Source organism: Fusarium pseudograminearum, chromosome 2 (genome assembly GCF_000303195.2).
Source record: "Fusarium pseudograminearum CS3096 chromosome 2, whole genome shotgun sequence".
NCBI lineage: Eukaryota > Fungi > Ascomycota > Sordariomycetes > Hypocreales > Nectriaceae > Fusarium > Fusarium pseudograminearum.
The window spans coordinates 4577659-4604348 of NC_031952.1; the positions used below are offsets into that span (position 1 = coordinate 4577659).

Below are 26690 nucleotides of genomic sequence, written 5' to 3' on the forward strand. Positions count from 1 at the left end.
ACACATGACCTTCAGATATCGTAATGATTGAAGTTTGACTTCAGTCTGACGCTCTCCCAACTGAGCTAAACCCGCTTGTTAAAGGTTGCCCATTTACTTTAGCCCATGTACTCAGAGTGGCCTGCAACAAGTTCTGGTGGTGTCTCTTTTCTCGACCCGCGAGCGTGCACCATCTTGACAATCTGGCCAGTATGGTGCAGCATATTACTTGGCAATGAAGTTTCTGGAACAGGATACTGTTAGTTAAGAGTATTAGATACTTATGAGTGTGGTCAAGAGAACATTGTAGATTGATATACCGATGCATGTTACTCGTTGATCGCTATGTCTTTACCCTTTACAAATTAAATGGAAAGCTCTTCTCTTTCCTATCCCCATGTCTCTTCTCAATCTCCTCCAAGCTGCGACCTTTCGTCTCACCCATAAACAGAATCACCATAACTGTAGTCGCCAAACTGCAACCTGCAAACAAATAGTATGCGCCAAATGACGACTTGTCGAGCAGCACAGGGGTCACCAAGGCCACGATGTAATTGGCAGTCTGAGAAGAACACCGTCAGTAACGATTCTCGCAAGATAGTGGTAGAACTTTTCACTTACCCAGTTTGAACTCTGCGCGAGACTCGAGGCACTGCTCCTCGTCCGCCTCGGCATACTTTCCACAACCCATGTTCGAAACCCGATAGCCCATGTGAAGCTAAACGCAATAGCGAACAGATAGATGCAGACAATAACAACCCATCGTCCAGGGCCATGATCAGGGTGGACTTGTCCAGCTGCGTAAAGTGAACCCATAATCACCATCAGACCAACGATCAATACACCGCCGAGAATACTCTGCATGCGTCTGCCCCATCTATCCGCGAATATGGTTGCCGGAAGCGTAGCAGCGAGAATCACAACAGCCGAGATGCCGGATGCTAGGAAGGAAGCCTTTTCGCCGCTGAGACCAGCTTGTGTGAACAAAATGGGAGCGTAGTATAAAACTCCGTCAATACCGCTGAACTGCTGCATTCCCATGAGAAAACATGCAAAGCCTGTTCGAGCTCGGTAAGGTGCTGAGAATGCGCATCTAAAATCTTTGAAGGTATTCTGAATGTCTTGCCAGAGCGTTGTTTCGCCATTCAGACCAACAGGTGCGTCGTAATCTTGAGCGAGGAGTTCTTTTTCCTCGACCTCATCGATCCCGAGTTGTCTGCATACAAGTCTTGCTTCTTCCATCCGTCCTTTCGAAAGAAGCCATCTTGGAGAAGGTGGAACAATGAAAGCCACCATAGAGAAAAGGACTCCGAGAAAAGCAACGATTGCCAATGGTAGACGCCAAGTGACAGAAGATTCGCCCAATCGTGATGTCCCATAGCATGTGAAGTAACCAGTCACAATACCAGAAGTGATAAGGAATTGCGGTAACGCAGTCATGATGCCTCTCACACGAGATGGCGACATTTCTGAGACTTGGACATAGACATTACTCAAAAAGAGGCCTTCGCCAATGCCTTTTATAAGTCTGCCAAAGATGAAGACGCCGAGGTAGGGCGCACCACATTCGATAGCGGCACCAATGCCAAAAATGATAGAGCCTATGGCGATGAGTCTGACATGTCCGAAGCGATGCGCCAGAGCACCAGCAACAAGGGCTGTCAAAGCTCCAGGGATAAGAATCGTGGAGACGATAACACCGTGGATTGTAGCCGAGAAATCTCCAAAGGTGTTTTTGAAAGAGGACATGGTGGTGATGGGACCAATGCTCCCAGTGTCCATTCTGATCAACAGACGATTAGAACCTATCAAGTATCTTCATGATAAGGATGGCGCACATACCCAAAGAGGAACGCAACACAAGATGTCGCAACACCGGCGGTGGCGTACAGGGGAATCTTCATCATCACCAAGTTTATGATCGATACTTATTTACAACATGTCACGTCCAGAAACTGCTGCTACGACTCATATTATATATTTAAGCTTATCTTTCTAGACTGCATAATCTCTTCCTCAGTCGGTGTGATCACAATTTTATTGTGGAAACGTTCGCTTCGGGTTACCTTTTTAACGTCCGCGATGGAGACGATGGGTCTAGCGGAGTTGCCACTTTGGAAATAAGGTGTGTTTGACTGGGGCTATTCTTAGGAAAATTTGAGTTGTCGTTTCGGCTTGAATACCCTTCGGATCAAGAATCTCGGGTCCGATGCGCTGACGTTGACACTTCTCGGGTTGGATTCCGTTCAGAGATGAAGTATCATAGATCTATCATAAGAACCGAAAGCCACCATGTAGTAGTCACAAGATTTTATTCTTCGCCTCAATTGCCTATTTTCTAAGAGCTTGTCAGCTGGTGACATTGTGCCGAATGATGGGTTTGCCCCAGTCTACAAACCCGGGCCTGCAGAATGAGATGCAGACCATCATCTACCACAATTTTGAGTCATATTCGTATTGTAGTTTGACAAACATAAATTCTTGAATGTATTCCGCTAAGCCAATCTTATCGTTGATTCGGATTCTCAATCCGACTTGGTGTATATGGCGCCATTAAATATTCATACTGAAGTTATTGTCATAGTTCTCGTAACATTTCCATACCCCCAGTCCTCATCCCATATTTTTCTATCCGCTAGAAGAACCGCCAAGATAACAATTTCGAAAATATGAAAGCCAATCTTTGTTGTCTGCCAACGTCTGATCCCACGGGTCCATAGTATTATAAACAAGCCTCCTCGCCTCTATCTGGAACATCTCATCCGTCGGCATGATACCGAGACTCATCTGCTGTTGTGCATAGCGTCCTAAATGATGTACCAGAAATTCTGGAAAAGACATTGAGCTGATATCTGCGGCAACGGGCTGTTGGGGTAGAGGTGATGTCTCTGGGGAGACCGGCATTTCCCCATCAACTTGTTTCGCTGCTTCAACTTCAGCCCCAGCATTCTTCACAATCTGATGGAAATGATCCCTCGAGCTCGGGTCAGTGGCAGAAAACGGTACCGGGGCTCGTTCTTCTGCTGCAATTATATACGGTGCCAGAGCATTCGTCACTCTTGCACTGACATGCGGCTCGAAATCGTGCTCGCCCCTCCAGGCTTCCATCGTATCACCCCTGCGGAAATGTTTGGCCAGATGTTCCACTCGTTCTTGCCAAGTTTCCATTCGAATATCGCAGATCCCGCACCTCGATTTTATCGGCGGCCCTTCGACTTTCCATGCATCAATGATGGGTAGTGTCTTGACGTGGTGGACTAGTCGTAGATGTTGAACGAGATGATCTTTGCGACGGAAAATATGCGGTTTATCGTCGTTCTGACAGCCGGCGTGGTTATGAGTTTCGAGATGGTCTGCACTTGGATCGAGTTGACTGCAATATGCACAATGACTTCGTCCTGTATCTGGAGATATGACCGTCCCTCCGAAAGGTGTACATCGCCAACCTTGTAGATCTAGATGAAGCGACCTCTCATGTCGTGCCCAATCGTACTTGCTCTTGAAACTGTCGCAACAAAATGTACAGGGAAATCGTCTCTTCTCGCTTACCTTGCCCTTGTTAGCAGACACACGTTTCGATTTGGCGACTCTTCCCCGTCGTGCGGTAGAATGCGGTGATCCAACAGAAGCAGTTGAGCAACTCGTTACGCTTCCAAAACTTGTGATGGATCCTGCGCGACTTGCAACCCTACGACTGCCCAAACTTCCAGCTGACGACCGTTTTCGCAGTGGTGTTTTCTCAAGGGCATCGGCTATAGCGGATAACGAGGCTGGCTCGGCTTCAGGTGGCGAATTTTGCCATCTCTGCATGGGGTTGCGATTACTGTCGCGCCGGACGCTTGATCGGGGAATCGAAACAGGCTCGCTTGGGGTGCCTTGTAATTGGCTTCTGAAATATTGACTCCTGCGTCGTGGGAGGCTGTTGTGCTGACTTTCTAGTGGCGAAAGGCCTGCAAAGGCTTGATCAAATGAGGGGCTGGCCAGCGAAGGCGTCCCGATGGTACCATGAGTTGTATTAAGCGGTGAGATATCTCGGCCATTGTCTGGTTGCATTGGCGGAGTTGTTTGCCATGATTGAAGACTTAATTCCGGATCGAGCCACAGTTCATTATGTGTATTTGCCGTTAGATCTAGAGGAAAGTCGTCTGTGAAGAAGTTTTGCTCTGGAGCAAAGACATCGTTATGTGTAGGGAATGGGTATTCCTGTGTTGAAAGGCTGAAATCGGGTGAGAATTGTTGGCTCGACTCTTTATTCACAAGTCCTAGTCTTGCAAAATCGAGTTCTGAGAAGGTCAAGACTGTTGATTACGAATCAGTAAGCTTTCAACCCAAAGCTGACGATGGGCTTACTATCTCCGTCAAGGTCATCCGAAGGATCCCGTGTCGTCGCGTCTTGTGCCATCGATTCCAAGAGTGACGTTTGAGGCTGTGGCATCAAGATGGTTGATTGTGTCCATGAAGGATTCAAGTCGTTATTGAGCAGTTGATCGGGATTAGGGTAAGACGCCTTTCTCAAGACTCACAAGTCCGAGTGTGACGGACTTTCCGGAATCGGAGTAAGACTAACGAACCCCCCACTCACCGCGGTCTGGAATTCCACCGACCAGAGAGCAGGTAGGCGAATCGATCAATTTGCCGAAGGAAGATTGATATGGGGAAATCCATTGCTCAAATCCCGACAACCGTCGCTCTGATAAGATCGGCACTTTCAGTACCTTAGCAATCATATTACCTGTCCTCCAGTGGACATCATCCTCTCTCATTTTGCGAGCATGTACGTACTTGCTGAGTGATGGATGACACTGTGAATCTTGGTGTGGTAACACAACCAGTGAATGACATCGTCAGTTGGCGATGGAGATAAGCCCTCCCAATGACAGTGATACTATCTATCAATGCATGATTCGGAGTGATATCGATGTCATTAGAGGCAATGGTTCCATTAGAAGACATGCCAAAGGGTTAGACAAGACAGATGAACACAAGAGTGGCCGAGGACGCCGTGTTTTATAGTCAAAGGCTACAACTACGGCACAGACATTATCTTTCAAACATGCTTTCCAGCTTTACTTAATATTCTCGTGTCTTTGTTGTAGGGCGCGATTCAGCAATACTATCAAGGCTAGTCTGTATTCGGACGCTGTAGGAATCCCATTTCAATTGTACTTATGTTGTGTTGTCAACATCGTTTACAATCTCCAATGTTGCTGCAATTAACTTGCCATTGCATTCAATGACACATCTTTCATGTATTTCAAGTCCTTTCTTCTTCTTGATGGTCGTATCTCTGGTTTCGCTGTGTCAGATGGTGGGAGGTTGCAATCAAGCTTAGCGATCAATGCAGTTAGTGCTAGTAAAACAGGACAGTCACCGCTGCATGTAGGGCGTGAAATCGGAACAAAACCGGAGCATTACATATCACTTCAGAATTAATCCGACTCGATACTACGTAGGTAGATCGTAATACAGCACAGTTATTTTGTGGTTTGAATTATAAGGTATTCATGTTTATAATGGCTGAAAGATGATAGAGGATAGTGCGAAGTCAATGGTCATTTGAAGCAGATAATGATACCAAGAAGCAATCAATACGACCGCCAACAATGTTCTTGGCTTCCCTACTGATCCTCTATTTTATATTAACCTTCAAACTGAACCCTCTACCTTGTCCTCAGCTTTCTTGACCGCATCAACTTGGATTATCTCATGTGACAAGCCACCATCTGTACTCTTGTCGACAACCATGGCTGTCAAGTTTCTTCCGTATACACAGCCAGAATCAAGACCAAAGGTATACCTCGCAACTTGGGGATCTCCAGAGCCGACCTGCAATCCAACTCTCGCATCATGGCCATAAACAACAATACTTCGCTGCTCATGGTCCTCAATAGAGTTCTGCCACCGGTTCCAAGCATCAATCCACCAATCGGCATCACGACATTCCAAAGGTAATCCAATCACTCCGTCCTTCTGTTCTCCGCTGAAGCATTCTCCATTCTTGACAATGTCAGCATACTTGGCCAGCTCAGCTTGAACCTCTTCGTCTGAAGCCTCCTGGAAAGCTGCATATCGCCGCACGCGGCTCTTGGCTCCCTTGATCATATCAGCTTTAACAGCTCCCGAGACACTGCCTTCAGCATCAGGGTAGACAAGACTGCGCATGTTCATAACTGCCCAAGGATCTTGTTCGTCGAGAGAAACATGAGGGACCAAGCCGCCGTGCGCAACGATGAGAGTGCCAGCATTCCACGGCGACTTTGCAGCTTCCCTTGGCAGCTTTATGCGTAGGATCAGCGGCCGAGAAACCAACCATGTAATTTGCTCTTCAGAAAGGTTAGCTGCAGTTGTAAAGTCGCTTGCAGCCATGTAAGGTTTCAGGTCTTCTCGGGATACCGATCTGAGCTCATCTTTAGGCGCAGTAGTACTCGATGGCTCAGCATCGCTCTTCTCAACTTTCTGGCCCTCTTCCGCCTCCAGAGCTAATTGCTTCCATTTTTCAACGAGCTTCGAGTCCTGACCTCGCTTTATTGCGCTGTAGGCAGCGAGTACGCGGTCTTCGTTATTCCCTCGTATCGCGAGAGCATCATAATCCATCGCTAGCTGAACGACGCCAGGGCTATCGGGGCCTTTGTTGATCAAATCGCCGACGAAAATGAGCTGGTCGCCATTCTTCTTGTCGTAAGAGACCTTTTGCAACAGGTTCTTCAGCTCAGGAAGATGGCCATGCACATCGCCGACAATGATGAGTCTCCCTGTGAGCTTGACATTCTGGACCTGAGTTTCCAACCGATGCCAGGCTATGGTAGAGTCCGGCGAGGATAGTTGCAGACCGGAGAGCTCTTCTGTGACGTCTCGAGTTGACATGATAATATGAAGTCGACTTTTCTAGCACGTTATGGTAAGAGGAGAGAAGCAGGTGAGCGATCGATGAATCGGGTTCCGATGACAAAGTCTGTACTACGAGTCCAGTTGCTGTGGATGTGATACGGGGCTTTGTGGTATTTAATGTGTGACTGTCAGCAATCGGCAATTGGAGTCCTCACATTAGGCAGCTAAAGTGGAAAAATCAGCGGGTCAGCATTTAAAACACTCCTGTCAAGTAGAGGATATAGGTTTTTGGGTTACTCCATTCCCTATCGATCCATCAGCATCAAGGCGCAGTGGCAGAGTGGTCTAATGCGATAGACTAGAAATCTATTCTCCTCGGAGGCGTCTGTTCGAATCAGGCCTGCGTCGACTGATACCCTGGAACTTTGACCGAGTTTATTTTTTTGCTCATGGTGGATGTCTGCCTCTTATCTGAACAAGACACACGTCATGAATCTTTATCATGCCTTTCTTTTTGTGCGTACTAGCTCATTCACTAGGGCCTTAACGTGCAGCATGGGATGTACCACAGGGTAGACTCGTGCAATTTAGCAAACAATTGGAAGAATTTGGAGAGGGACGCAATGGTATCTATCATAACAAGCCTAATGACTCCTATCATTTCTCTGAGATTAGAAGATCGCTGATCCGACATTTGATGGTGCCACGCGATGTTTGAAGTCTAATTCCGACTTTCCCCCTCGCTCTCCAGCTTGCCGATCCAACATTGTTGCTAGATCCAAGCAGCTGAGATTCTTATCTGTGTTAATCTAGATTCATGGTCTACCGGGTTCCAGTTCGCTGCAAGACGGAAAAGCCGTCTGCCTCTTCCGGTGTGCCCATCTACCTGTCAGATCTTAGCACAGCATCTCGTTGTGTCGATCAAGCTTCATCAACCCGTTTTGTAACGTGGCTTGGCACTCAGCAGATAAACTCGCCTATCAAAGCCTTTCGATTTCCAGGTCTGGGGAGAACGTGGCGTGCCTTTTCTGACACTCACGCGAGTGGCGTTAATCTGCGCGGAACCAGACTCTTGTCTAACCTTATGCTACCACAACGAGGCGCAATAGCGTTTGACTGCATTCCAGTGCTTTCAGGTTGGTTTTGAGCGGAATCTGGAAATCAACTCAAAAGAACCAGTCACTGGGTATTTTGTACGACGTTCTGAGTTTCGTGAGAAATCGCAATGTGCCGTTGTCTTTGTGGATAGAAGTAACAGTAAACTCAATTCAATTCCCTTGTGGCAGGATCAAGCTGGGAGGCAGACGTTGCAAGATGGGCAACACGAGCTTCAGCTGCCTAGAACCTTTCAAATCGAATATGTATTAGTGTCTTGTTAAAGCGGATGTAACGAGAAGCTTAAATTAGAGGCGCTCAGTTCTAGCCATGGCGAATGTAAATGCTCAAGCCTCCATTATCGCCAGCCAGCATGCGTGGCCTTCTAGACCAGAGCCGGATACCGACCCAGACTTCAGCTTCTCAGACAGATAAAGAACATGCCAAACCCCGGCATTATCACACCAAGAATCCTTTTGTCTTGTCAGGTTTAATTCATTGCGCAGCTGGGTCAAGGCAAATGTGAGTATGCACGGTTGACAAACACCACTTGATTGTGTTGCACAGCTCGAGACCAGCTCAATGTGGAACCAGTACACTAACATTTCTTTCATCAGGTATTAAGGACAACAGAGTACCAAAACTCTCCTCGAATTTCACCCCATTCTCCTTCTTCGTGGTTCACAATGACACTCCTCGGACGACTTCAAGAGGGCAAGAAACAAATTCGCCTCATTATAACGCTCTGTTTCTTGTTCTACATAATCAGCTTCCTCACCTATACCTACAACCTACCAGCTTTCACCTACACCCAAGAATTCACAAGCCCATCATTGAGACAAACATCACCTACCAAGCCGGAGAATGTCACAATCAGCGCCTTGGTCTTCTACGGTCGTCGGAGCCGAGTCGAGACCATGAAGTGCTACATTGAGCGCAACATGGTTGACAACGGAGGGTGGCTAGACGAAGTGCTCTGGGTTGTCAACACTGACAAGAATGACGACTTGCGATACCTGGAAGAACTCATGGCTTCTAACCCACGCTACAAGAAGATTCACCCTGACGAGATGGTAGCGACATATACTTATAAGCACATTTGGAAACTGCTGGACCGTGGAAAGTACTACGTCAAGATTGATGACGATGTTGTACGTCGCAACACCAAATGTCTTGTTTCGCTTAATGCTAATCTTTGTCTCTCAGGTCTGGATTGACGACGACGCTATCCCCAACATGGTCACACGCAAGATCCAAAACCCAAATGACTTTGTCGTTTCGGGTAACATCATCAACAACCCCCCTTTAGGCTTCTTCCACATGCGAATGGGTGCCATACACCCGTACTTCCCCGAACGCTTCGAGCCACTCGATATTAACATCACAAGCGAAGGTGATTACTGGAAGCCATCGGGGCACCCTGCTTGGGAGGGGCCGAAGAAGTTCAAGTGGGAGCTCAACAAGGAACCTCCTCCATGGGAGAACCACAGATGGCTTAGAGTGCCTGACGATAATGTTTTATACCAAACACCTGCTGCTGAGCTCAAGTACGACATTTGGGGCGACAGTTACAAGAATTGGGCCATCGCTTCACAGATGCACATGTCCCTGTTTGAGAACATCGAGAAGAACCAACTGGATCTGTACAAGTTTGAGAAGCCTTGGGTCATGTATGATGATCGCATCCGCATCAACTTCATGTGCATTTACAGCGACGACATACTCGATACAGACCCTGAGAACTGGCCAAAGGACAAAGGCGACGAGGATATGATTGTGCTTGAGCTCCCCAAGAAGCTTCGACGTCGTAAGTAACCCCTGAGCAAATCTATCCGGCTGAATTGCAGTATTATGACTAACATATTATCCAGCTGTTATAATACAGGGTAACGCATTGGCCGCGCACTATCAATATATGGATCAGGGTAAGCTAAAGACGACGGATATTTTACCGAGATACTATTCCTTGGCGGCGGATAGATATTGTTTAGGGGGAGATGCATTCCGGGCCACGGGGCAAGAAATGAAGGCACGATCGAACTAAGAAAGCTGGATCTCAGTGAAGCTCATTTGCATGAGTCTAGGGACGGAGTTTTTAATATGTTGCGACGGAGTTACGAAAGTTGGGAATGACAATCACGATTTACGGATATACGCTTCAATAAAACAGGCCGATGACTACCCATTATTATTGTTTCGCCCACTTTGAGTGCCACCTTTCTGGTCGTAAAACTCATCATTCGAGTCTTGATTCAGCTGAGACTTCTGGGCCGTATCGTCTGCTCGCTTGAGCAACCGAGCGGATACAACACGCCACGCGGGAGCGTCGTACTAGACAGCCGGCGGGGAGCAAGAAGGAAATACCGCGTGCGTGGGTGCGGCTGAAATAAGTAAATAATAGCGCTTATTCCGCACCCAGCTGATCATCACTTGATGCCCAGCAATGACTGATGGGTAGTGCAGAAAATGGGGATTGGGTAGATTAATTTTGCTTTTCTTTTTGTGATATATCATATTTATGACAAAAACAGTAAAAAATGAGGCGCATAGGATTCTGGATCGACATGACTCTCATCACTGCAGGAGATCAGTGGATGCAGATGATGATGGGAGGGGCGTTTACTCTAATGACTTATACCACGAGGCTCAGGGATGCGGAAATGGCGTTTTTTTTTTTGACATGGAAGCTGCGCCTACGATGCTCGGACATGACTAGATCTGCATCCATCGTGATAGCGGCTCACGATAGATGGTAGCACTGAAGCTCTAGTAGGGTTATACTCGATGGGCGATAGGTATCGGATGTACTGGGTATCTCTTTAGTTGTTCAAGTCAGTTAGTTGCATCGCTGTCAGGGTCTGATTCTGTGTCTAATAGGTAATTTTGTAGTATTGACTAGAAGAAGATATTATTTTAAGATGATTTGAGGTAAGGCCTCGGCTAAGTAGACTAAAATGCTATATGGTATCGTTATACTCCAATACAATTCTCTCCCTATTTGCGGGTGGAGTGCGTCACCGTCCACTTAGTCTCGACGCTGATCTCGCCCTTTGGAGCCTCGGATGAACCGACAGTCAGGTTCTTCTCTGATCCTGACTCGTCGGGGAATCCTGAGACACTGTATCCGTGCTGGATCTTGTCCTGCGGACGGTAGTCGTCCATTTCCCATGTTGATAGGTTGGGGTCGCGAACGGCTTCAGGGGCGACAGCACTGCTAGCCCCTGTTCGGCTCATGTCTCGAAATCCGGTGCTCCTCGAGTTGGAATATTCGTCGAGTCGGGATCCGCCCATTCGCTTCTTGTATTTGGCGTAAAAAGGTCGCAGCATGGGAATGCTGACACAGAGGATGGCCAGATTGGGCTCGAGGATAAAGAGGAAGACGGTAGTAGGCATGGTGCCTGTAATATTGGTGTTGAGATCGACGGTAGAGATATAGATCAGTCGGAAGACGGCGCACACAACACATCTGGTTCGGTTAGCACTTGATACGAAAGACATTACAAAGATAGTAACTTACGCAAGACCGAGAGCGAAGCAAGAGGTGATACCGATCTTCTCAGCACGTCTTGTCTTCAAGCCCCAAACACTGTGCATGGGAAGGGCCATGATGATCAAATCTCCAACAGCATTGGTAGTAATCAGCGACTGAATCATTGGCATGTATGCTCCTTGGCACTGCAATGGGGACTCCCATTGGTTCTGAACTGGGATACACAGGAAGATGCAGGATCCGAGGAAGGCAATAAGCCACATGGCAACAAAGCCGAGAGCGGCCTTGGAAGCCTTTTGCATGAAAGGTGTAGGAAAGACGCGGATGAAGAAGGAAAGCATGCTTGCTTTGACGGCGGCGAGGAGGGTGACATAGATGACTTGCATGCAGAATGTCAACTTGAGGATGAATGGAACGTTTGCGATGAGTTCGGGATTTTCTGGTAGTGAGTATCCGTTTCCAGCAGGCGCGAAGAGTCCTTGACAGCAAAGCATTGCCACACCAAGAGGCTGCATTATTGTCAGTGATTGTTACACACAGCTATCGATTGATGCTTGGTCACATACCGTTGCGAAGATGACAAAACCATCGTCCCATCCAAGACCGGGTCCGGCCAGTCGTCCAACAACCCGCAATCCGACAACAGCGAGGACCAAAAGCACAATGAAACAGTTGATGGCGAGTTCAGCTTTGACAAAGCCCAATATTGGCATAGGAACCTGGACTGAGGAGTCCACGGGACCCATCTGCACCGCCGACATGATGGGCAGAAAAGGATGTGACTGTTGAGCAGAAAAGCGCAGACCAAACAAACCCAGAACGAAACAAAGAGGCGCCGGGTATGGGGAAAATTCACATCAAACGGATATCAAGAGATTGGAAAATTCAGAGGTTCCCCATTGTTACCTTATATTATTCATAGGGTGGTAAAAGAAGGAAAGATGGCGTTCGGAACAAAGCAGAAAAATGTCCTGTCGATCATATGGGCTTCGGCTCCCCCCTTCTAGCCTCTTGGCTTTGCTTACCCCCCGGAGCGAATGGACGCCATAGCCCTGTATTACAGAATACATATGATGGGTAGGGGGAGGGACCTACAGCAGGAACCAGGAACCTGCATTAGCCTTGGTCTTGGTGCTGTGTAAACGGCCATTTAGTCCCAACTAAGCTTGGATCAGAACTTGGAAGACGTACGACTACGCATCTTGGCCGCAATTTCGTTGCCACTTCCTCGTTGGTCGTTAGAGCCCTTGGAAGTAGTCGGGCTTGGAGCATCCGCGGGCGCGGGTGGAATACCTAGCAAGGATTTCCCGGGCAGGGTAAGCAACCGGGTCCGCAGTGGATAGATCTTGGCCATGGTGAGACGCCGTTTGAGTGGCACCAGATACGACGCTGATGGAGAGTTGCCACGCGCGATTCACGTGAGTCAACAGAGGTCAAGGGTTATTTCGCTTTTGTGAATCAGGAACAACTGTTCCTGTGCCTGGTGCTTGGTACCGAAAAAGCAAAAGGTCTCATCAACTATCTACTCCACTACCAGAGAGACGCTGTTGGTTTCGTGCCTCGAGATGAGCTGGAACTTTGTTGACTCGGTAAGAGGCGGCAACTGCAGCATAACATTGGAAACGGAGATGTTTAATAATACCAAGGTCAAGGTGCCGGGTCTGACTAGTGGCATGGAATCATACGGGAAGACCCAAACAATTGATGATGGCTACTCTTGAATCAGCTTAGGTGCACAATGCAGGTTTGACAAGTTAGATTGTCCTGGAACGAAACAATGTTGAAGCTAGAATGGCATCTGGAGAACAGACATTGCGGAGAGAAGAGAAAAGACGTCTAAAAATGACGGCGGTCTTCCCGAACGGCTCAAGTTCTGGGCGACTAAAATTAATTGGGTGGCCTTTCAAGGCGAGTTTGAAGCAAAGGTAAGACATTCTTGGTGTCCGTCATGCCGTTATTAGACACGGCATGATGTACTATGCCCACGAGTATCCATAAGAGCCCACATGGTTTGATAACAGAAGGATTCAAGTTGCGGGCTGGTAGGTTATTAGGAACGAGTTTGTAGGCTCAGGCTGAGTCCGTTGATAACTAACGAGGATCTAACCCTATGGGACAAGCACCAAGGATTAGACTAGACTACGAGCCTAGCGCCGGACAACAGCAACCCAACCCACCGCAACAGAGCCATTCAACGATGGACGGCTCACTAAAAACAGGTCATGTTTTACTGCAACTCCAATCTTCAGGGCGCTGAGTCCCCTAGAAACCTTTGTCGATCCCACACCAAAAAGCAAAGTTGGCCGACTGACTCGCTGAACGACTCATGAACGCTCACGCTAAAGAGATGACGGGCAAGCCGGACTGGAAAATAAGCTCGTGTTGTGCGAGTTAGTCCTTTAACGGCTGAGAGTAGTGAAACGGCTCACCTTCAGCAAAGAGATGGTAGGGCCAGTAGGGCCAGTAGTGGCAGTTGCGGAAAAAGGGAATTGAGTTTCGGAAATATCGAAAAGCCATCGCCAGCATCGGATCAGATCTGACTAACGTCTGACGTGCTTCCTTCACTTCCAGCAAACCTTCCATTGCTACGGTACAGACACTGTAGCAATCGACAGGCTTGGCTGACCAGGTTGACGGTCTCTTTACAAAATCCTCCCGCCCATTTGTTAGGGATGTCCCCAATGTTTTGTTGCTTTGTTGGTCGCGGTCAAAGGGGAACCTGGGCACCACAACCAACTGGACACCAACTGGACCTCATTCTCCCAGGGAAATCCCTGAACCCTGACTTCAAACACTCGTCGGAGATGGGGGGCACGGGGGTCAGGGACCGTTTATTATGCCCAGCACAGGCCAACGGGAACAGACCACGGCAAAGGCTAGTCTCCAAGTGGGCAACGTCGCTAGAATTAATTATTAATTTTACATTTTAACCACGGCAAGCTCGTCTTTTTTATGTATAAAGGATTCGCTAACGAGGTTCATCCTAACTGGGAAAAAAGCAAAAAGTTCTTTCTAGTTTAGTTCCCTCCCCCTTCGACAACCAACCATATTCGCCTCGCAAAACTCGCTTCCCAGCTTTTTGCGAAACATTATCTTTTTTTTTATTGCAGCTAAAACATTCCTACCAAACCCAAAATCACATCAATCATGTCATCCTCCGTCTCTACCAAGCAATGGGTCCTGGCCAACAAGCCCACAGGGGAGCCTGTCCTCTCTGGCCCTGACGCCACCTGGAAGCTGCAGACCGTCACTCTTCCCGAGCTTCAGGATGGTCAGATCCTCGTCAAGATCCAGTACTTTTCCAACGATACTGGTCTGAGGAACTTTATGCATAGCACTGTCGCCCCTGAGCGCTTCTATGTCCCTACAGTCCCCGTAGGCTCGCCTATGCGATCCGGCATCATTGCCGAGGTCGTCGAGTCCCGATCCGACAAGTTCAAGGTCGGCGATCTCTGCATGGATTTCCACCTCGGAATCTGGAGCGAGTATGCTATCCTTGAGGCTGAGAACTCCCAGCCTCTTGCTCCCCTCCCCAATGGCCTCTCCACCACCCACTTCCTCGGCGCCTTTGGCGCTTCTGGACTTGCCGCCTACACTGGTCTTTACTACGCCGGTGAGGCCAAGCCTGAGCACACCATTGTTATCTCTGCCGCCGCTGGTGCCACTGGCTCCATGGCTGTTCAGATCGCTTCCAAGATCCTAAAGGCCAAGCGAGTCATTGGTATTGCCGGTTCCGATGAGAAGTGTGAGTGGGTGAAGAGCATCGGTGCCCACGAGTGCATCAACTACAAGAGCCCTACCTTCCTTGAGGACCTCAAGGCCGTTACCCCCGATGAGGTTGATGTCTACTTTGACAACGTCGGTGGCTTCGTCCTCGACGCTATGCTGACCCGCGTTAAGCGCCACGGCCACATTGCTGTCTGCGGCTCCGTTAGCGTCTATAACTCTGATGAGCCCATGGCTCTTAAGAACTGGTTCGAGCTTATCTCTTCGCGTATCAACATCCGCGGCTTTATCATGCTCGACTACATGGACAAGGTCCCCGCTATTCTCGGTGAGCTCATCGGCGCTACTGCTGATGGCCGCATCAAGCTTGAGAATGCCGAGACTGTTATTGAGGCTCGCATTGAGCAGCAGCCTGAGACCTGGATGAAGCTCTTCTCTGGTGTCAACCAGGGTAAGCTTCTTACCAAGCTCATCATCTAAATACGATCAAAGGGGGAATAGTTAGCCAGTGGATGACAAAAATCATAAGAGTCGACGACTTTACAGCAAGCATTTGCATATATAGGCTGCCAACTGAAAATAGACTGGCATTTCAAGCACACATCCTGGCTGTCTCTGATTCCACTGTTTCGTCACCGTGAGTGTTACAATTGTTTCATCTTAAATTTCCGCCTAAATGGCCTTAAAGCCGATGAGTATGGCCGGGAATATTCGCTTTCGTACATTCTAGCTGGTTTACTGCTCCACACGATCGATGATAGATTGCACATTCATCTGGCAGGTCGAAACACGAACCAACATGACCTTTCTTGCAAACGCATGTAACAAACCAACAACGTCTCTCGGGCCAATCTTCCACTGCATGCTATCTATGGAGAATTTCTCGGTCTAACGTATGAAAATGGATAAGATGGACAAGCCTGTCCGGTTTCAACCTGTGCGTCTACAGGGGTCCGGGTTTCTACCAACGGTCCCCCGGCATTCAAAAGGATTCAATCCCTTCTTCAGTGGCTAAACCGTACTCTCCCCTGGCTAGCAAGTCTGACGCACATAAACTCATCGTGTATTCTTGTGGCACCGCTCATTTACATTTTATCGATCTGGTCAAGGATTTCGTTCCTAATACCAGTCGTTTGGAATGGTTCCAATACCGTGGGGAACCCTTCAAGAGACTACGCCGTAACCCGACAATGCACCGAGATGGCACCCTGGACGGAAAATTAATTGTCTCTTGTTAAGATACATCGGGATGTGGCGGTTCATTATGTTCCGAATGCAACTGTTAAAAGACGATCTTAGCTTTCTGTAAGGCTAATATCAAATGTCACCTTGATCCGAGGGGACCAATGAATTCGCAGACTCGGCAGCATGCGCAAAAAGAAACAAGCAGGAGGTCGACAATTTGTGCCTAGGACCTGCTCGGTTATTATTTTAACTCTTCGGCTACCACTCACGGGTAAGAGCTTAATAGCAAGCATCACACAGCATGAGCGTCTTAAAGAGACTCGCTTGCTATTCCAAATTTTACAAACCACTCAGGGGCTAATAGTTGGTCTCTCTTATAACTACAAGGATTCTATTCCAGTGCATCATGGCAGGCAAAGTCGCTCGTGTTCAGACATAATCATCTGAGCACCCATGGTTTGCGCTAACTGTCCAACCATAGCCTCGGGATATCTGTATCAAAATTATAGTCTCAGTTTATTCCGACGACAGTGATCCTTCGTGATGGAAATGTTGATAGTATACAAAAACATGATTGGTAATCTTACGCATGGAAATTGTACCCCGCAGTTGACTGTCAGCTTCAACAACTGCAAAGCCAAGGATTACGGTGTTTTCCGTATCTTTGCGAATACTACACTAACCTTCCCTAAATATCTCTGATTCTAAAACTGGATTGCAAAATTCTTACCATCTTGATGCATATCTTGCCGCCAACATGACAAATTCGGCGAAGTGCATAAGCATCGAACCAGGATATCGTCCGGGTTTACTGGCCCGATGTCTCGAGATGCACATAATCCACTATCATCCCGTAAACTCATGGGGCCTCGCCTTTGAGACCTCGGTCGCCGCTGCTTGGGCCGACCTTATCCAGAGACTCGAGACCAATCCTCGGAATCAAGTCTTTGCGGCAGTCCAAGATACAGACGATCCCGCCGCGTTCACGCAGAGGATTGTGGGCACTATCCTGGTTGACGCCGAGAACATGAAACAACCTGGTACGGCACAGATACGTGGCTTCATAGTGGATGAACGAGCCCGAGGTCTCGGTGTGGGCAAAAAGTTACTGAATGCGGCCATGGAGTTTGTAAAGGAGCAGGGTTTCGATCGGGTTTCGCTTTACACGTCGAGGACGCAGGAGACGTCGCTTTTTCTTTACAACAAAGCTGGTTTCCAAATCGTCGAGGACGTGGAGAAGGATCTGTGGGGATGGAAGACAAATGAGTTGCAGCTCCAGTGGACGCGTCCGGATTTGTTGGGCAGGACTGTAGAAGGAGATAGTCGTAAAATAGAGAGTAACATAGAGAAACAACAGTAAAGACCGAGTTCGGTCTACTCTTCATTATTTTTATCTTCATCTCTTCCTTTTATGCACGTATAAACTTTGATAGATACTTTGTATTGTATTTCTCCCTAGATCCATCCACTCTCATACGATCTCTTCAAGCTCTATGGTCTCCGGCTGATACGCACCCTGCAGTTTCATGTAGTTGAAAAATTGCTGGATCTTCTCCCAGGAGCGAATTGTCCATGATAGTGCATACACAGCCAGCGTCAAAACAGGTGTCAGTATAAAAAACGATACTTTGGTAGGCCCCAGAATGGTGGGGATTGCTTTCTCTTGCATGGAGAGCATTGTAGCTGCGATTGTGGCAGGTGACAGAACCTAGTGGGGTTGGTTGTTAGTTCTATATAGTTATATATGTCATGAGTTTTGCTTTACGTAGAGAAGAAAATAGCTTATAGTCTGCGCATTCTCGGCCGCTTTAGTTTGAAGTTGAGAAATATGGTTCTGCGCATCGATGCCATATAGACTTAGCTGGACGAAAGCGTTAGCACCGTTCTGTAAAGGGGATTTTGTGTGCTCATACTGCTTCTTTGTGCTCGTCACACAGCGTTCGAATGCCTTCCAGCTTTTTTAAGCAATTCTTTGACTCGACAAAGCTCTGTTGGATAGACGTGAGACACCGTTGTGCATATTCTGTTTGAAATTGCCCTTGAAAGGGGTAATTGTCCCAACAGCTGATGGTCAAGTCCAGGCATAATATTAGGGCTGTGAGAATACGTCTCGTCTGACGGAGCCATTTGAGAGGTTCTTGCCTAGCTTGACGAGATCTCCCAGGTAGACTTTGGGCTTCGTATGGGAAATGGTCGATCTGAGAATATGGTATGTCAGTTAAAGCCAGCTTTTGAATGGTGCGAAATTCCCGTACATATTCTTTTACCCTCTCGGTGAACATGCGATTTGTTTCCATCCATTCATTCTTGAAGACCTTTAGTTGACAATCCAGTGAGGTCAGAAAATACTCCCCCGGATCTAGTATTGGGTTTTCGGATTCGTGATCGACACAAGGATCCATTTGTGGTTGATCAGGATCAAGCCCATTTTTACAGTAATTTTCGACAGTTTTCCTCTTCTCTATGGGCTCATGATATGTATCGACAAAGCAGTATCCTGTCCAGATTTTCGAGTTTATGGCGGTGATCAAGACTGAGACTTGTGATTCGCACAGATAGTCGGTTTCTTGGCCCTGCGGTATGGTCTTGCCTTGAAGGAAGCTCATGTCGAGCATTTTTCTCAACCGATTCCTGTACTTTCCGTGTCGAGGACCGAGCTTTGACTTCCTGGTAAATCTCCAAGAGTAGTAAGGCAAGCTAAAAGAATGTGTAGTAGTTGGATATCCAGACGACTGCCATCATGGTTCGTGAGTTGACTCCGGCTATAGGATAAGGTTTCTTACCCAAATAAAGATTCCTAGGTGAGGATGAAAGGTTCTGTGTGAGTGGAAAAAGGCGATAAGTGCATCGACATGGCTTCGAGGTACTGTGGCCATTAAAGCCGACAGTGAGTGACTATTCAAGTCCGTGATGAAGCTAACATTCAGTCAGTCAAGCGATTCTGGGTTCGATCTGTATACTTTCTTACATTAATCTCCGATGGATGCTGGGCTCTTTGATAAAGAATCTCTATCTTCAAGGTCAGCTTCAACGAAGTTTTTCTGTCTAGAGAAGCGACGGATATGCTCGAGGTCTTGAGGATAAAAGAGTGGCTGTCAGCCATGATCAATACATCCACGCAGAAGCTCCCTAAACACAAACACAAAGATTGATCTCATCAGATGTCACTGACCTTTCTCTGTAGCTTGTTGAACATCTCGTAAACATTGAGAGGCTCGCAGACACCAAACGCCTTCGAATTCGGTCCCTCACATGTCCTGTCGTCGATTAGACAGACCTTTTCCGGCGAGAGCTCTGGACTGTTGGATTGAAGCTCTGAAATTGCACCTGGATGGCAGAAGGAGATGACTAGCTTAGATTGTCCATCAAGTTTAGGGTTGATCTCATCTTTTGTCATGAAGCAATAAGCAATGTTGTCCTCGCCAAGGTTATCTATATCAAGAAATGCGTCATTCTCGGTCAAGAGATGTTGTGGCTCGACCTCTTGGATATTTGGCGTAGCACGACGAGAGTTTCTATGAGTACACTCAGTATTGATTTTTCCATGGCGTCGTTTTTTCCCTCCTTTGGTTTTCATTGGATGCCGTCGCCTTCTCTTCATCGAAACTTCTTCGTTGTCGATAAGGAGCGTGGGCATATCTGATCATTTATACTTTCTCGGCATTCACACTCAATGGCTGTCGATGGGCTTGTTGAATAGAAAGAAAGTTAAAAGAACAGCCAGCGTATGGTTGATGCTCGAGTTTCCGAGGTAGTTGTCAGTGCAGGAACAAATGTTTAAAAAGTCTCATTCTGGCAATGCTTTAGGTAATTCTGGTTTATAAAAGACTTAGAAATCGTCTCAAATACGAGGGATTCCTATGGCCTTATGTAAAAGCCTCACTCACGATATTTGACCGTTTGAGGCCCTCAGGCTCGTGACGTCGTTCCTGCACTTTCAGAAGATCTCGGTGAGATACATCACCTATTAAAACTCGTCTCAGAAAGGCATCTATTGCCTTCAGAACTGAGGCCTACTAACAAGCGCTTATCATTTGGCATTTGACGTAGTACATGCAAACCTCTTTCAACTCTTACTGGTCAACATGGCACCCTCGCGGGTAAGATTCCAATGAGCCGTAGTGCTGTCTTGTCCTGATCGTGAGTGCAATGGAGTAAGGTGAGCATATTTTACAGTGGTCCGTTCCCCATTGGTTATGGATATCAAATAGAATTGCAACGTATTTTGAAGAATTGGTATTCTCGATTATATGTCATTTCAACCGTCATGCTCGCCTCTTCACCGAGTGAAGGGCCAACTCAAATGGCCTGCCAGTTTTGCACAACTACGATACTAGGTCGAGACTTGAAGTTAAACTGATATGGAACCACAGTATGCATGTACAGTTAGTAAGCATATATGCATATGACCTATCAATTCTCCTCCTTTCCTTATATCCGAGGCCAAGTAAGCAGGGCATGGTCAGTTACAGTCCCCAGAACAAGCTTGTAGGAGGTATGCAAGACTGGAGTCGAAGCTAGTGTATCAATCTTTTACGGTTGGTATGTTGCGGTTGCTCAGAAATCGCAAATGGGAGCAGTAGACAGGAATTTGGGTTTCTAGTAAGGTACCAACAGTCAATAATGAGTTATGACAGGTCAGCCAGGGCATTTCCAGCTATGTCACCAAGCTGCAAGTACCCTAGTAGTCTAGGAGGTTCTTACACTAGAGGTAGTTCACACTGATGTACGTACTTTATCGTATCCAAGCGCCGATGCTACCGGCTACTACGTAGATTGGGCGCATGTACTCCAATCGTTTGTTAGAACGCCTCACTATACGATTCCCTCTTCAATAGATCATGCACGATGGTTAGCATCTGTGTTGCCAACATGCATTATTGTGTCGGCCTATGAGACGCGGTTTGGTTCGATCAGAAGGCCTGTTGGTAATCTTCCGTGCTGGAAACTAATTGGTCATTGAGACTGAGAGGCGGATCAATGGTTCGATCTAGGAATTCTAGCCCCAGCCCCCCTGATACCAGCACTGTCTCTTATCCGAGACTTGCTATGAAGGTACCTAGCAGTAGATCGATTATTCAACAGCCAAGTGAACACAAGTATGAGCAGCTAAAAATAATATATAATTACCCAGGTGCCCTCTTGTTGTATCTCGCGACGTTCATAATGTATTACCGTCATGAATCTGCCTAATGCCTGTAGAGCGAGAGCTCTCCCTGGCATCTGCACTGAGTTAGAGAGCACCTCAGATCTCGAATCAACCGAGAACGAGAATCGACAAGGGATCCCTGTCTACGAATTGCCGGTACGCAATCGGTAGAAAACTTTCCAACTTCAGCATCTCTTTAACATAAACTGTAGGCACCGAAGAAGAAACGAACCGTGTACATATGGGCTTGCTGTTGCTGCCCTACTTCAGGAATGAAAGTTTCAACGGTCGATTGTCCTGGGTGCGGCACACCTCGATGCCCTTACTGCCGCGTCGAGAAGAAGACAATCCGAGGATAGAAAGAAACGCTACGAGCGCCGGGGGGGAAGGACATTGTTTATTCGGTTTGGATGAATATATATTGCGAACTTATCTTACAGCAAATGTTTATTTCCTCATCGCCGTTTCTTCCTATCAAGTCTTTAAAATTACAGATATGTTGGCGTTAGCCATGGTGTGAATGTACCAGACGGTAGGAATTGTCGTCGTAAATATCGAGACAAATGGCGTTAGTGTACAGATCGGGATCCAGACGGGATCGGAAGCCGTTCTTGGGTGTGTGTGACGTGACAAACGATAGCTTGATCTTTATGATTGGAATAGCAGAAGATGGACATGGCAGCAGCGGGAGTTTGTCATAACACAGCATAGGTAACACAGATAATTGCTAGCGCGAACGACTATGACTTGCATGAGAACGGGAAGTCCTCGATGTGATAGTGCACGCCGACATTCTAGTCGAGTATGTGGTGGTATGTTGGTATGGGTCTTCAGCTGGCGTCAACTTTGCATTGCGTAGTCCAGAGTGGCATTCATACATTCTTTAATGAGAATGAACAACAATAAGATTAATGATGCAATCGACGTCGGTAAGAATGGTGGGTGTTCATGATCCCATGCCATTTCTAGCTCGATCACTCTGGGTCGGCTAGGGATAGAGCGCCATGTGCCACTTCGAAAGATACGACCAGCCACAAAGAGCAAACAGAACAAGCATGAAAGGTACATTAATAATTGTATTTTGTATTCAGGTTTTGCCAAACCCACCCCCTAGGTCTATATCTGATTGCATTCTCTATTTATACACCATTCATTCCTTTGCATTTCTCCCTCCGATGATCGGAGACCAAGGAATTAAAGATAAAAACGCCCAGCCACATGTCAAGACAAAACTCCAACAACTAAAGCAAGTGTTTATCGTGCTTACCACGGACGTCCATTGGCAGCAATAAGCTCGTCCTCGGAAGTCTTGAAGCTCTCTGACTCCTTGAGGAACTGCTTGTGGAAGGTCTCGAGGAGGACACCGGGGAACACAGCACCGACAGCCTGGACAAGGCGATCCTCCTTGCCAATCCAAACGTGCTTGATGAACTTACCATCGCAGCCTGAGTTGCTCTCGGGGAAGCCGTTGGCCTCTGTGCAGGGCAGCGAGAGAATCTCGCTGTCGTAGGCGTAGCGGATGAAGGTACCGAAACCACCTTGGTCAGTGGGTTGCCAACCCTTACGGTTGCGGAACTCGGTACAACCGGGGAAGCGACCACCATCATTGGCGCAGTCATCCCACTCCTTGAAAATTTCGTACGTCTTTTTCTTGTTCTGCATGATCATAAAGCCAGTGTTGAGGAACAGGTTGCCCCTTCGGTCGCGGTTGTGCTGGGTGTCGGGGTCGAAAGGCAGAGCCATGGAGTTGTTTTGGGGGGTGATACTCCAGTAGTTCATGAGCCACTCGAGAGGGAGATCGAGGCGGTTGAAGAGGGCATCGGAGTCAATGAAGACGCAGACATCATGCTTCTTGAGAACTTGTGCGAGGACGGAGGGCTTCTTCCAGGAATCGCGACGGTCGGGGTAGCTGTTGATCTTGATGTGGTAGTACTGGTATCCATGAATCTTGGCTAATTAAAGGTCAGCAGGTGTACACAGGATTAAGCGGGAAGTGCCAATTAGCGAGAGACATACCGTAGACCCAGTGGTTCAATGTGCCACCAGACGGGCCGTGGACTTCTCGGCTCTTGTTCCAGGTCATCTCGTTCGACCATAGGTAACCAGGCTTATCGAAACGACGACTCTCGAGATCAACGATGCAGAGCTTCTTGCCGAGGGGCTCGTTCCAAATGGGCTTGTCGGAGGGGAGCTTGGAGGGCCAGTGGCCGTAGGGGTAGTATTCAGGATCGTTGACCTTTACGGCGGGACGGATCCATTTCTCGGGGGTAAAGGCATCGAGGTTGAATTCGGAGGAAACGGTTTCGGGCAGGGCGGGAGCTTCGGAGAGTTCATCGGGTGTAGCGAAAGACTCTTCCTCGTCGGCGGGAGAAGGAGCAGGAACAGGAGTTGGGGTGTTGGCTGCTTCGGCGGCAGCGAGCTCTTCGGGGTCGCTGGGAGCCTCTTCAGGATCGAAATCGGGCTTCTGGGGAGTGACTTTGTGTTCATGTTCATGCTCGTGATCGTGATCGTGATCGTGATCGTGCTCGGCCTCAGCCTCAGCCTCAGCGTCGGCGGCGGTGGGAGGGGTTGGTGTTGGTGTTGGCTCGACCTCGACAACTTCGGTGACGGTCTCGACGGCGGGTGCACCGCCAATTCCTTCGTCTACAGCGGGAACGAAAGTCGGGGCCACAGCGGCGGCTTCTTTCTCGGGGATGAAAGGCGCAGGCTCGTCGCTGTTGGGAAGCAAAAATCAGATTGAGTCTATGAGGGTGCGAAAAAGAGGAGGGGCAAAAGCTTACATTTCGCCGTTGTTATCGTTGCTGCTTTTGTTGCTTGGGATGGCCGTTTCGCTGGGCGTCTTTAGGTGGAAATGCGCCAGACCGAGAAATATGGTGATAAAGACCACAGCGGCCAGGATGACCGCTCGGTTTGACCTTGGGACGGTCATTTTGGCAAGAGAGGAATTGTTAATGCCAGAATACAATAAAAAAAGAAGGTGTACAGATACAAGAAGGAAAAAAGGGAATGCAAGTCAGAAACCAAGAGAAGGAAGGATGACGAAGCAGTTCAGCTGAGGACACGACCACCCCTGGCTCTCTTTTTAAAGCAGGGGTTCCTTTTTTTCGTTCCTTTTTTTATTTTAGTATCATATCGTTATCCATCGCTACTACGCTATCGTTTCTCTCCCTAAAGACAAGCTCCTTCAGAGCTATTTTGGATGGGGACGTGTTGTCTCAGTAGCGCTTCAGGCTGCGAGGATTGCAACGGTTGGCTGATGGTGGGTACACTCTGACGCCTCATTATCCACCTTGCAATCAACCTGTGACGACTCGCTACAAGAAAAAAAAGGGGACAGGGACGTTGAGGAGGCCACGGTAGTTGAGCTAAGGTTTTGTCTCTGTTGTAAGGGATGGGGATAAGGTTAATTGTTGATGTTTCCTGACGATCCAGTCAATTTAATCTTTGAGAACTGATGGCTGCTGTGCTCTGTAAAGAGCTGCAAGTTCCACGACTGCGGGGGTGATTGACCCTGAAAGTTAGGGGCCTTGGTAGGCAGGTTGCCCTGAATCTGATCATCGCTGATTGACAGCACGGGAAGCTTGTGCCTCACTCCCGTAGTCGATCCCTTTAATGGATCCTTTGCCAAGCAATTTCCTTCCAGATCTCTGCTTTCCATCATCGTTCTAGATTATATCGCTAAGAGATTCGTATTTGTTTCGCTTCATGCTCTATGGAATAGGTAGAGAAGGTTGGCAGCAACTTGATCCATTGCCAACGAGGCCTCATGTCGTCGTACAATGGAATCAAGAACCTCTCTCCCGTCACATCTCAATTGTTCTGTTTTCGTTCTGTACGCCCTGAAACTTTGCCCTTGCAACATAAACTTTGGCTGGTGAAACGCAACGGTCAACAACCAGACGGCGCCACTCGGTTAACCAAAACCTCTGTTTAATATCCATTGCTTGGAATAGGAGAACTCTTATCATCCGATAAAAGACAAAAAGCCTTGTCGCCCTATCGCCCTACACTGCATGTTCTCGACTCTCAGGCTCTTGGATAACTCCGTAAGAAAAAGGGAAAAAGAGGGGCATTGAACATTCGCGAGCTTCAGCTGAAGCTAAAAACGCCACTTGAAACGTGTTTTAATTGGGTGGCTTTGGTGCTTCCCCCTTGAAGTGGTGAAGCTCTTCGTGAACCCAGCAGCTCCAACAGAGTACAGGACCAGCCATGTTACTGTCTTCTCACCAGATAGGGTCGACAATGGATTTTCTAATGCTTCGTTCACTTAGTAGAAATAAAGACTGTCTTCTCCATAAACATCAAGTACCAAGACCTCTCGAGTTGCACACGACACAAACCCACCCGACCTCAACCCCTAATCCAACCCCCTGCAAGCTTTTATCCCTGCCTTACGATGCAAGAATGCGCGACTCCTAAATCATCCATAGCGCGTCATAGACACCAATCACGGCAGATGTTTTCTACCTACCAGCAAACTAACGCGATCCTAACCCAGAGTGCTCTCACACTATCGATTTGTTTCAACCCGCACTATTGAAGCTATCGCCAACAGTTTTTTTTCCACCTTGGCTCAGCTCAGGGGCAAGTCAATTTTGGCAAAAGGCCGACCGTGGCTTAAATTGCTAGCTCCAGGTACTAGCGCCTGTTACCGGGCAAAGTGTTGACCCATAGTTAAGGGGTCTTGCTGTGGCGTTTTTCTCGTGGACATTTTGCAACTTGACAATGGAATGCCAATCGAAACATCTCGCACGACAGGAGATCAGATGACGTTCGTGTACGTGAACATATTACTTTAAAGACATGCGCAAGAAAACTGCCTCTCAACTTACCTACATCGGTAACATTATGTACTACGTGACTTGCCACGAAACCAATTGTCATTCTGGCTACAGGGTAACATACGATGGCAGGTGTTGGAGCACCTGGAGCAACATCGTCAAGAATCATCAATAGACGACTGTATCTTGAGGAGATTTTTGGGCAAAAGAAAAGAACGAAATTATTCAGTACTAAACTTATGCTGCGTAGAATTTGCACTATCTATTGGATCCCTTGAACACTGTTCCGTGCCTAGACTGGGCTAAGCATAGACAATCGCGCATCACAATACACGAGTCTGAAGCCATCACCACTTTTTAGATAAGTGGAACTTTGTTCCCAAATCATTTGAAGGTTTGGACGTACTTCCAGAGTAAATCATCGCGCCATATTACAGCGAATAAACAGTCTTAGTCT

General features: G+C 47.7%; 10 protein-coding genes across 10 annotated transcripts; 3 read left to right on the forward strand and 7 right to left on the reverse strand.

The window, feature by feature from the left end:
• Positions 1-98: 98 nt before the first annotated feature.
• On the reverse strand, positions 99-1761 carry FPSE_07614 (uncharacterized protein; the record flags this gene model as incomplete). Its single annotated transcript, XM_009260732.1, has 2 exons — positions 99-236; positions 601-1761. The coding sequence occupies 2 exons, from the start codon at positions 1759-1761 to the stop codon at positions 99-101; spliced, it is 1299 nt and encodes a 432-aa protein (XP_009259007.1).
• An 846-nt stretch (positions 1762-2607) lies between these two features.
• FPSE_07615 (uncharacterized protein) lies at positions 2608-4932 on the reverse strand (the record flags this gene model as incomplete). Its single annotated transcript, XM_009260733.1, has 4 exons — positions 2608-3477; positions 3529-4277; positions 4330-4405; positions 4762-4932. 4 exons carry the CDS (start codon positions 4930-4932, stop codon positions 2608-2610), a joined length of 1866 nt encoding a protein of 621 aa, XP_009259008.1.
• Positions 4933-5625: 693 nt separating this feature from the next.
• Positions 5626-6843, reverse strand: FPSE_07616 (uncharacterized protein; the record flags this gene model as incomplete). The annotated part of the gene is made up of 1 exon (XM_009260734.1): positions 5626-6843. The coding sequence occupies one exon, from the start codon at positions 6841-6843 to the stop codon at positions 5626-5628; it is 1218 nt and encodes a 405-aa protein (XP_009259009.1).
• A 1745-nt stretch (positions 6844-8588) lies between these two features.
• Positions 8589-9717, forward strand: FPSE_07617 (uncharacterized protein; the record flags this gene model as incomplete). The annotated part of the gene is made up of 2 exons (XM_009260735.1): positions 8589-9053; positions 9109-9717. 2 exons carry the CDS (start codon positions 8589-8591, stop codon positions 9715-9717), a joined length of 1074 nt encoding a protein of 357 aa, XP_009259010.1.
• A 1179-nt stretch (positions 9718-10896) lies between these two features.
• Positions 10897-12153, reverse strand: FPSE_07618 (uncharacterized protein; the record flags this gene model as incomplete). The annotated part of the gene is made up of 3 exons (XM_009260736.1): positions 10897-11368; positions 11420-11901; positions 11959-12153. The coding sequence occupies 3 exons, from the start codon at positions 12151-12153 to the stop codon at positions 10897-10899; spliced, it is 1149 nt and encodes a 382-aa protein (XP_009259011.1).
• Positions 12154-12508: 355 nt separating this feature from the next.
• FPSE_07619 (uncharacterized protein) lies at positions 12509-12746 on the reverse strand (the record flags this gene model as incomplete). Its single annotated transcript, XM_009260737.1, has 2 exons — positions 12509-12552; positions 12584-12746. 2 exons carry the CDS (start codon positions 12744-12746, stop codon positions 12509-12511), a joined length of 207 nt encoding a protein of 68 aa, XP_009259012.1.
• Positions 12747-14539: 1793 nt separating this feature from the next.
• FPSE_07620 (uncharacterized protein) lies at positions 14540-15598 on the forward strand (the record flags this gene model as incomplete). The annotated part of the gene is made up of 1 exon (XM_009260738.1): positions 14540-15598. One exon carries the CDS (start codon positions 14540-14542, stop codon positions 15596-15598), a length of 1059 nt encoding a protein of 352 aa, XP_009259013.1.
• Positions 15599-17060: 1462 nt separating this feature from the next.
• FPSE_07621 (uncharacterized protein) lies at positions 17061-17663 on the forward strand (the record flags this gene model as incomplete). Its single annotated transcript, XM_009260739.1, has 1 exon — positions 17061-17663. One exon carries the CDS (start codon positions 17061-17063, stop codon positions 17661-17663), a length of 603 nt encoding a protein of 200 aa, XP_009259014.1.
• Positions 17664-18392: 729 nt separating this feature from the next.
• Positions 18393-19940, reverse strand: FPSE_07622 (uncharacterized protein; the record flags this gene model as incomplete). The annotated part of the gene is made up of 4 exons (XM_009260740.1): positions 18393-18501; positions 18653-19000; positions 19272-19312; positions 19476-19940. 4 exons carry the CDS (start codon positions 19938-19940, stop codon positions 18393-18395), a joined length of 963 nt encoding a protein of 320 aa, XP_009259015.1.
• A 2775-nt stretch (positions 19941-22715) lies between these two features.
• Positions 22716-24381, reverse strand: FPSE_07623 (uncharacterized protein; the record flags this gene model as incomplete). The annotated part of the gene is made up of 3 exons (XM_009260741.1): positions 22716-23404; positions 23469-24166; positions 24233-24381. The coding sequence occupies 3 exons, from the start codon at positions 24379-24381 to the stop codon at positions 22716-22718; spliced, it is 1536 nt and encodes a 511-aa protein (XP_009259016.1).
• Between the last annotated feature and the right edge of the window lie 2309 nt (positions 24382-26690).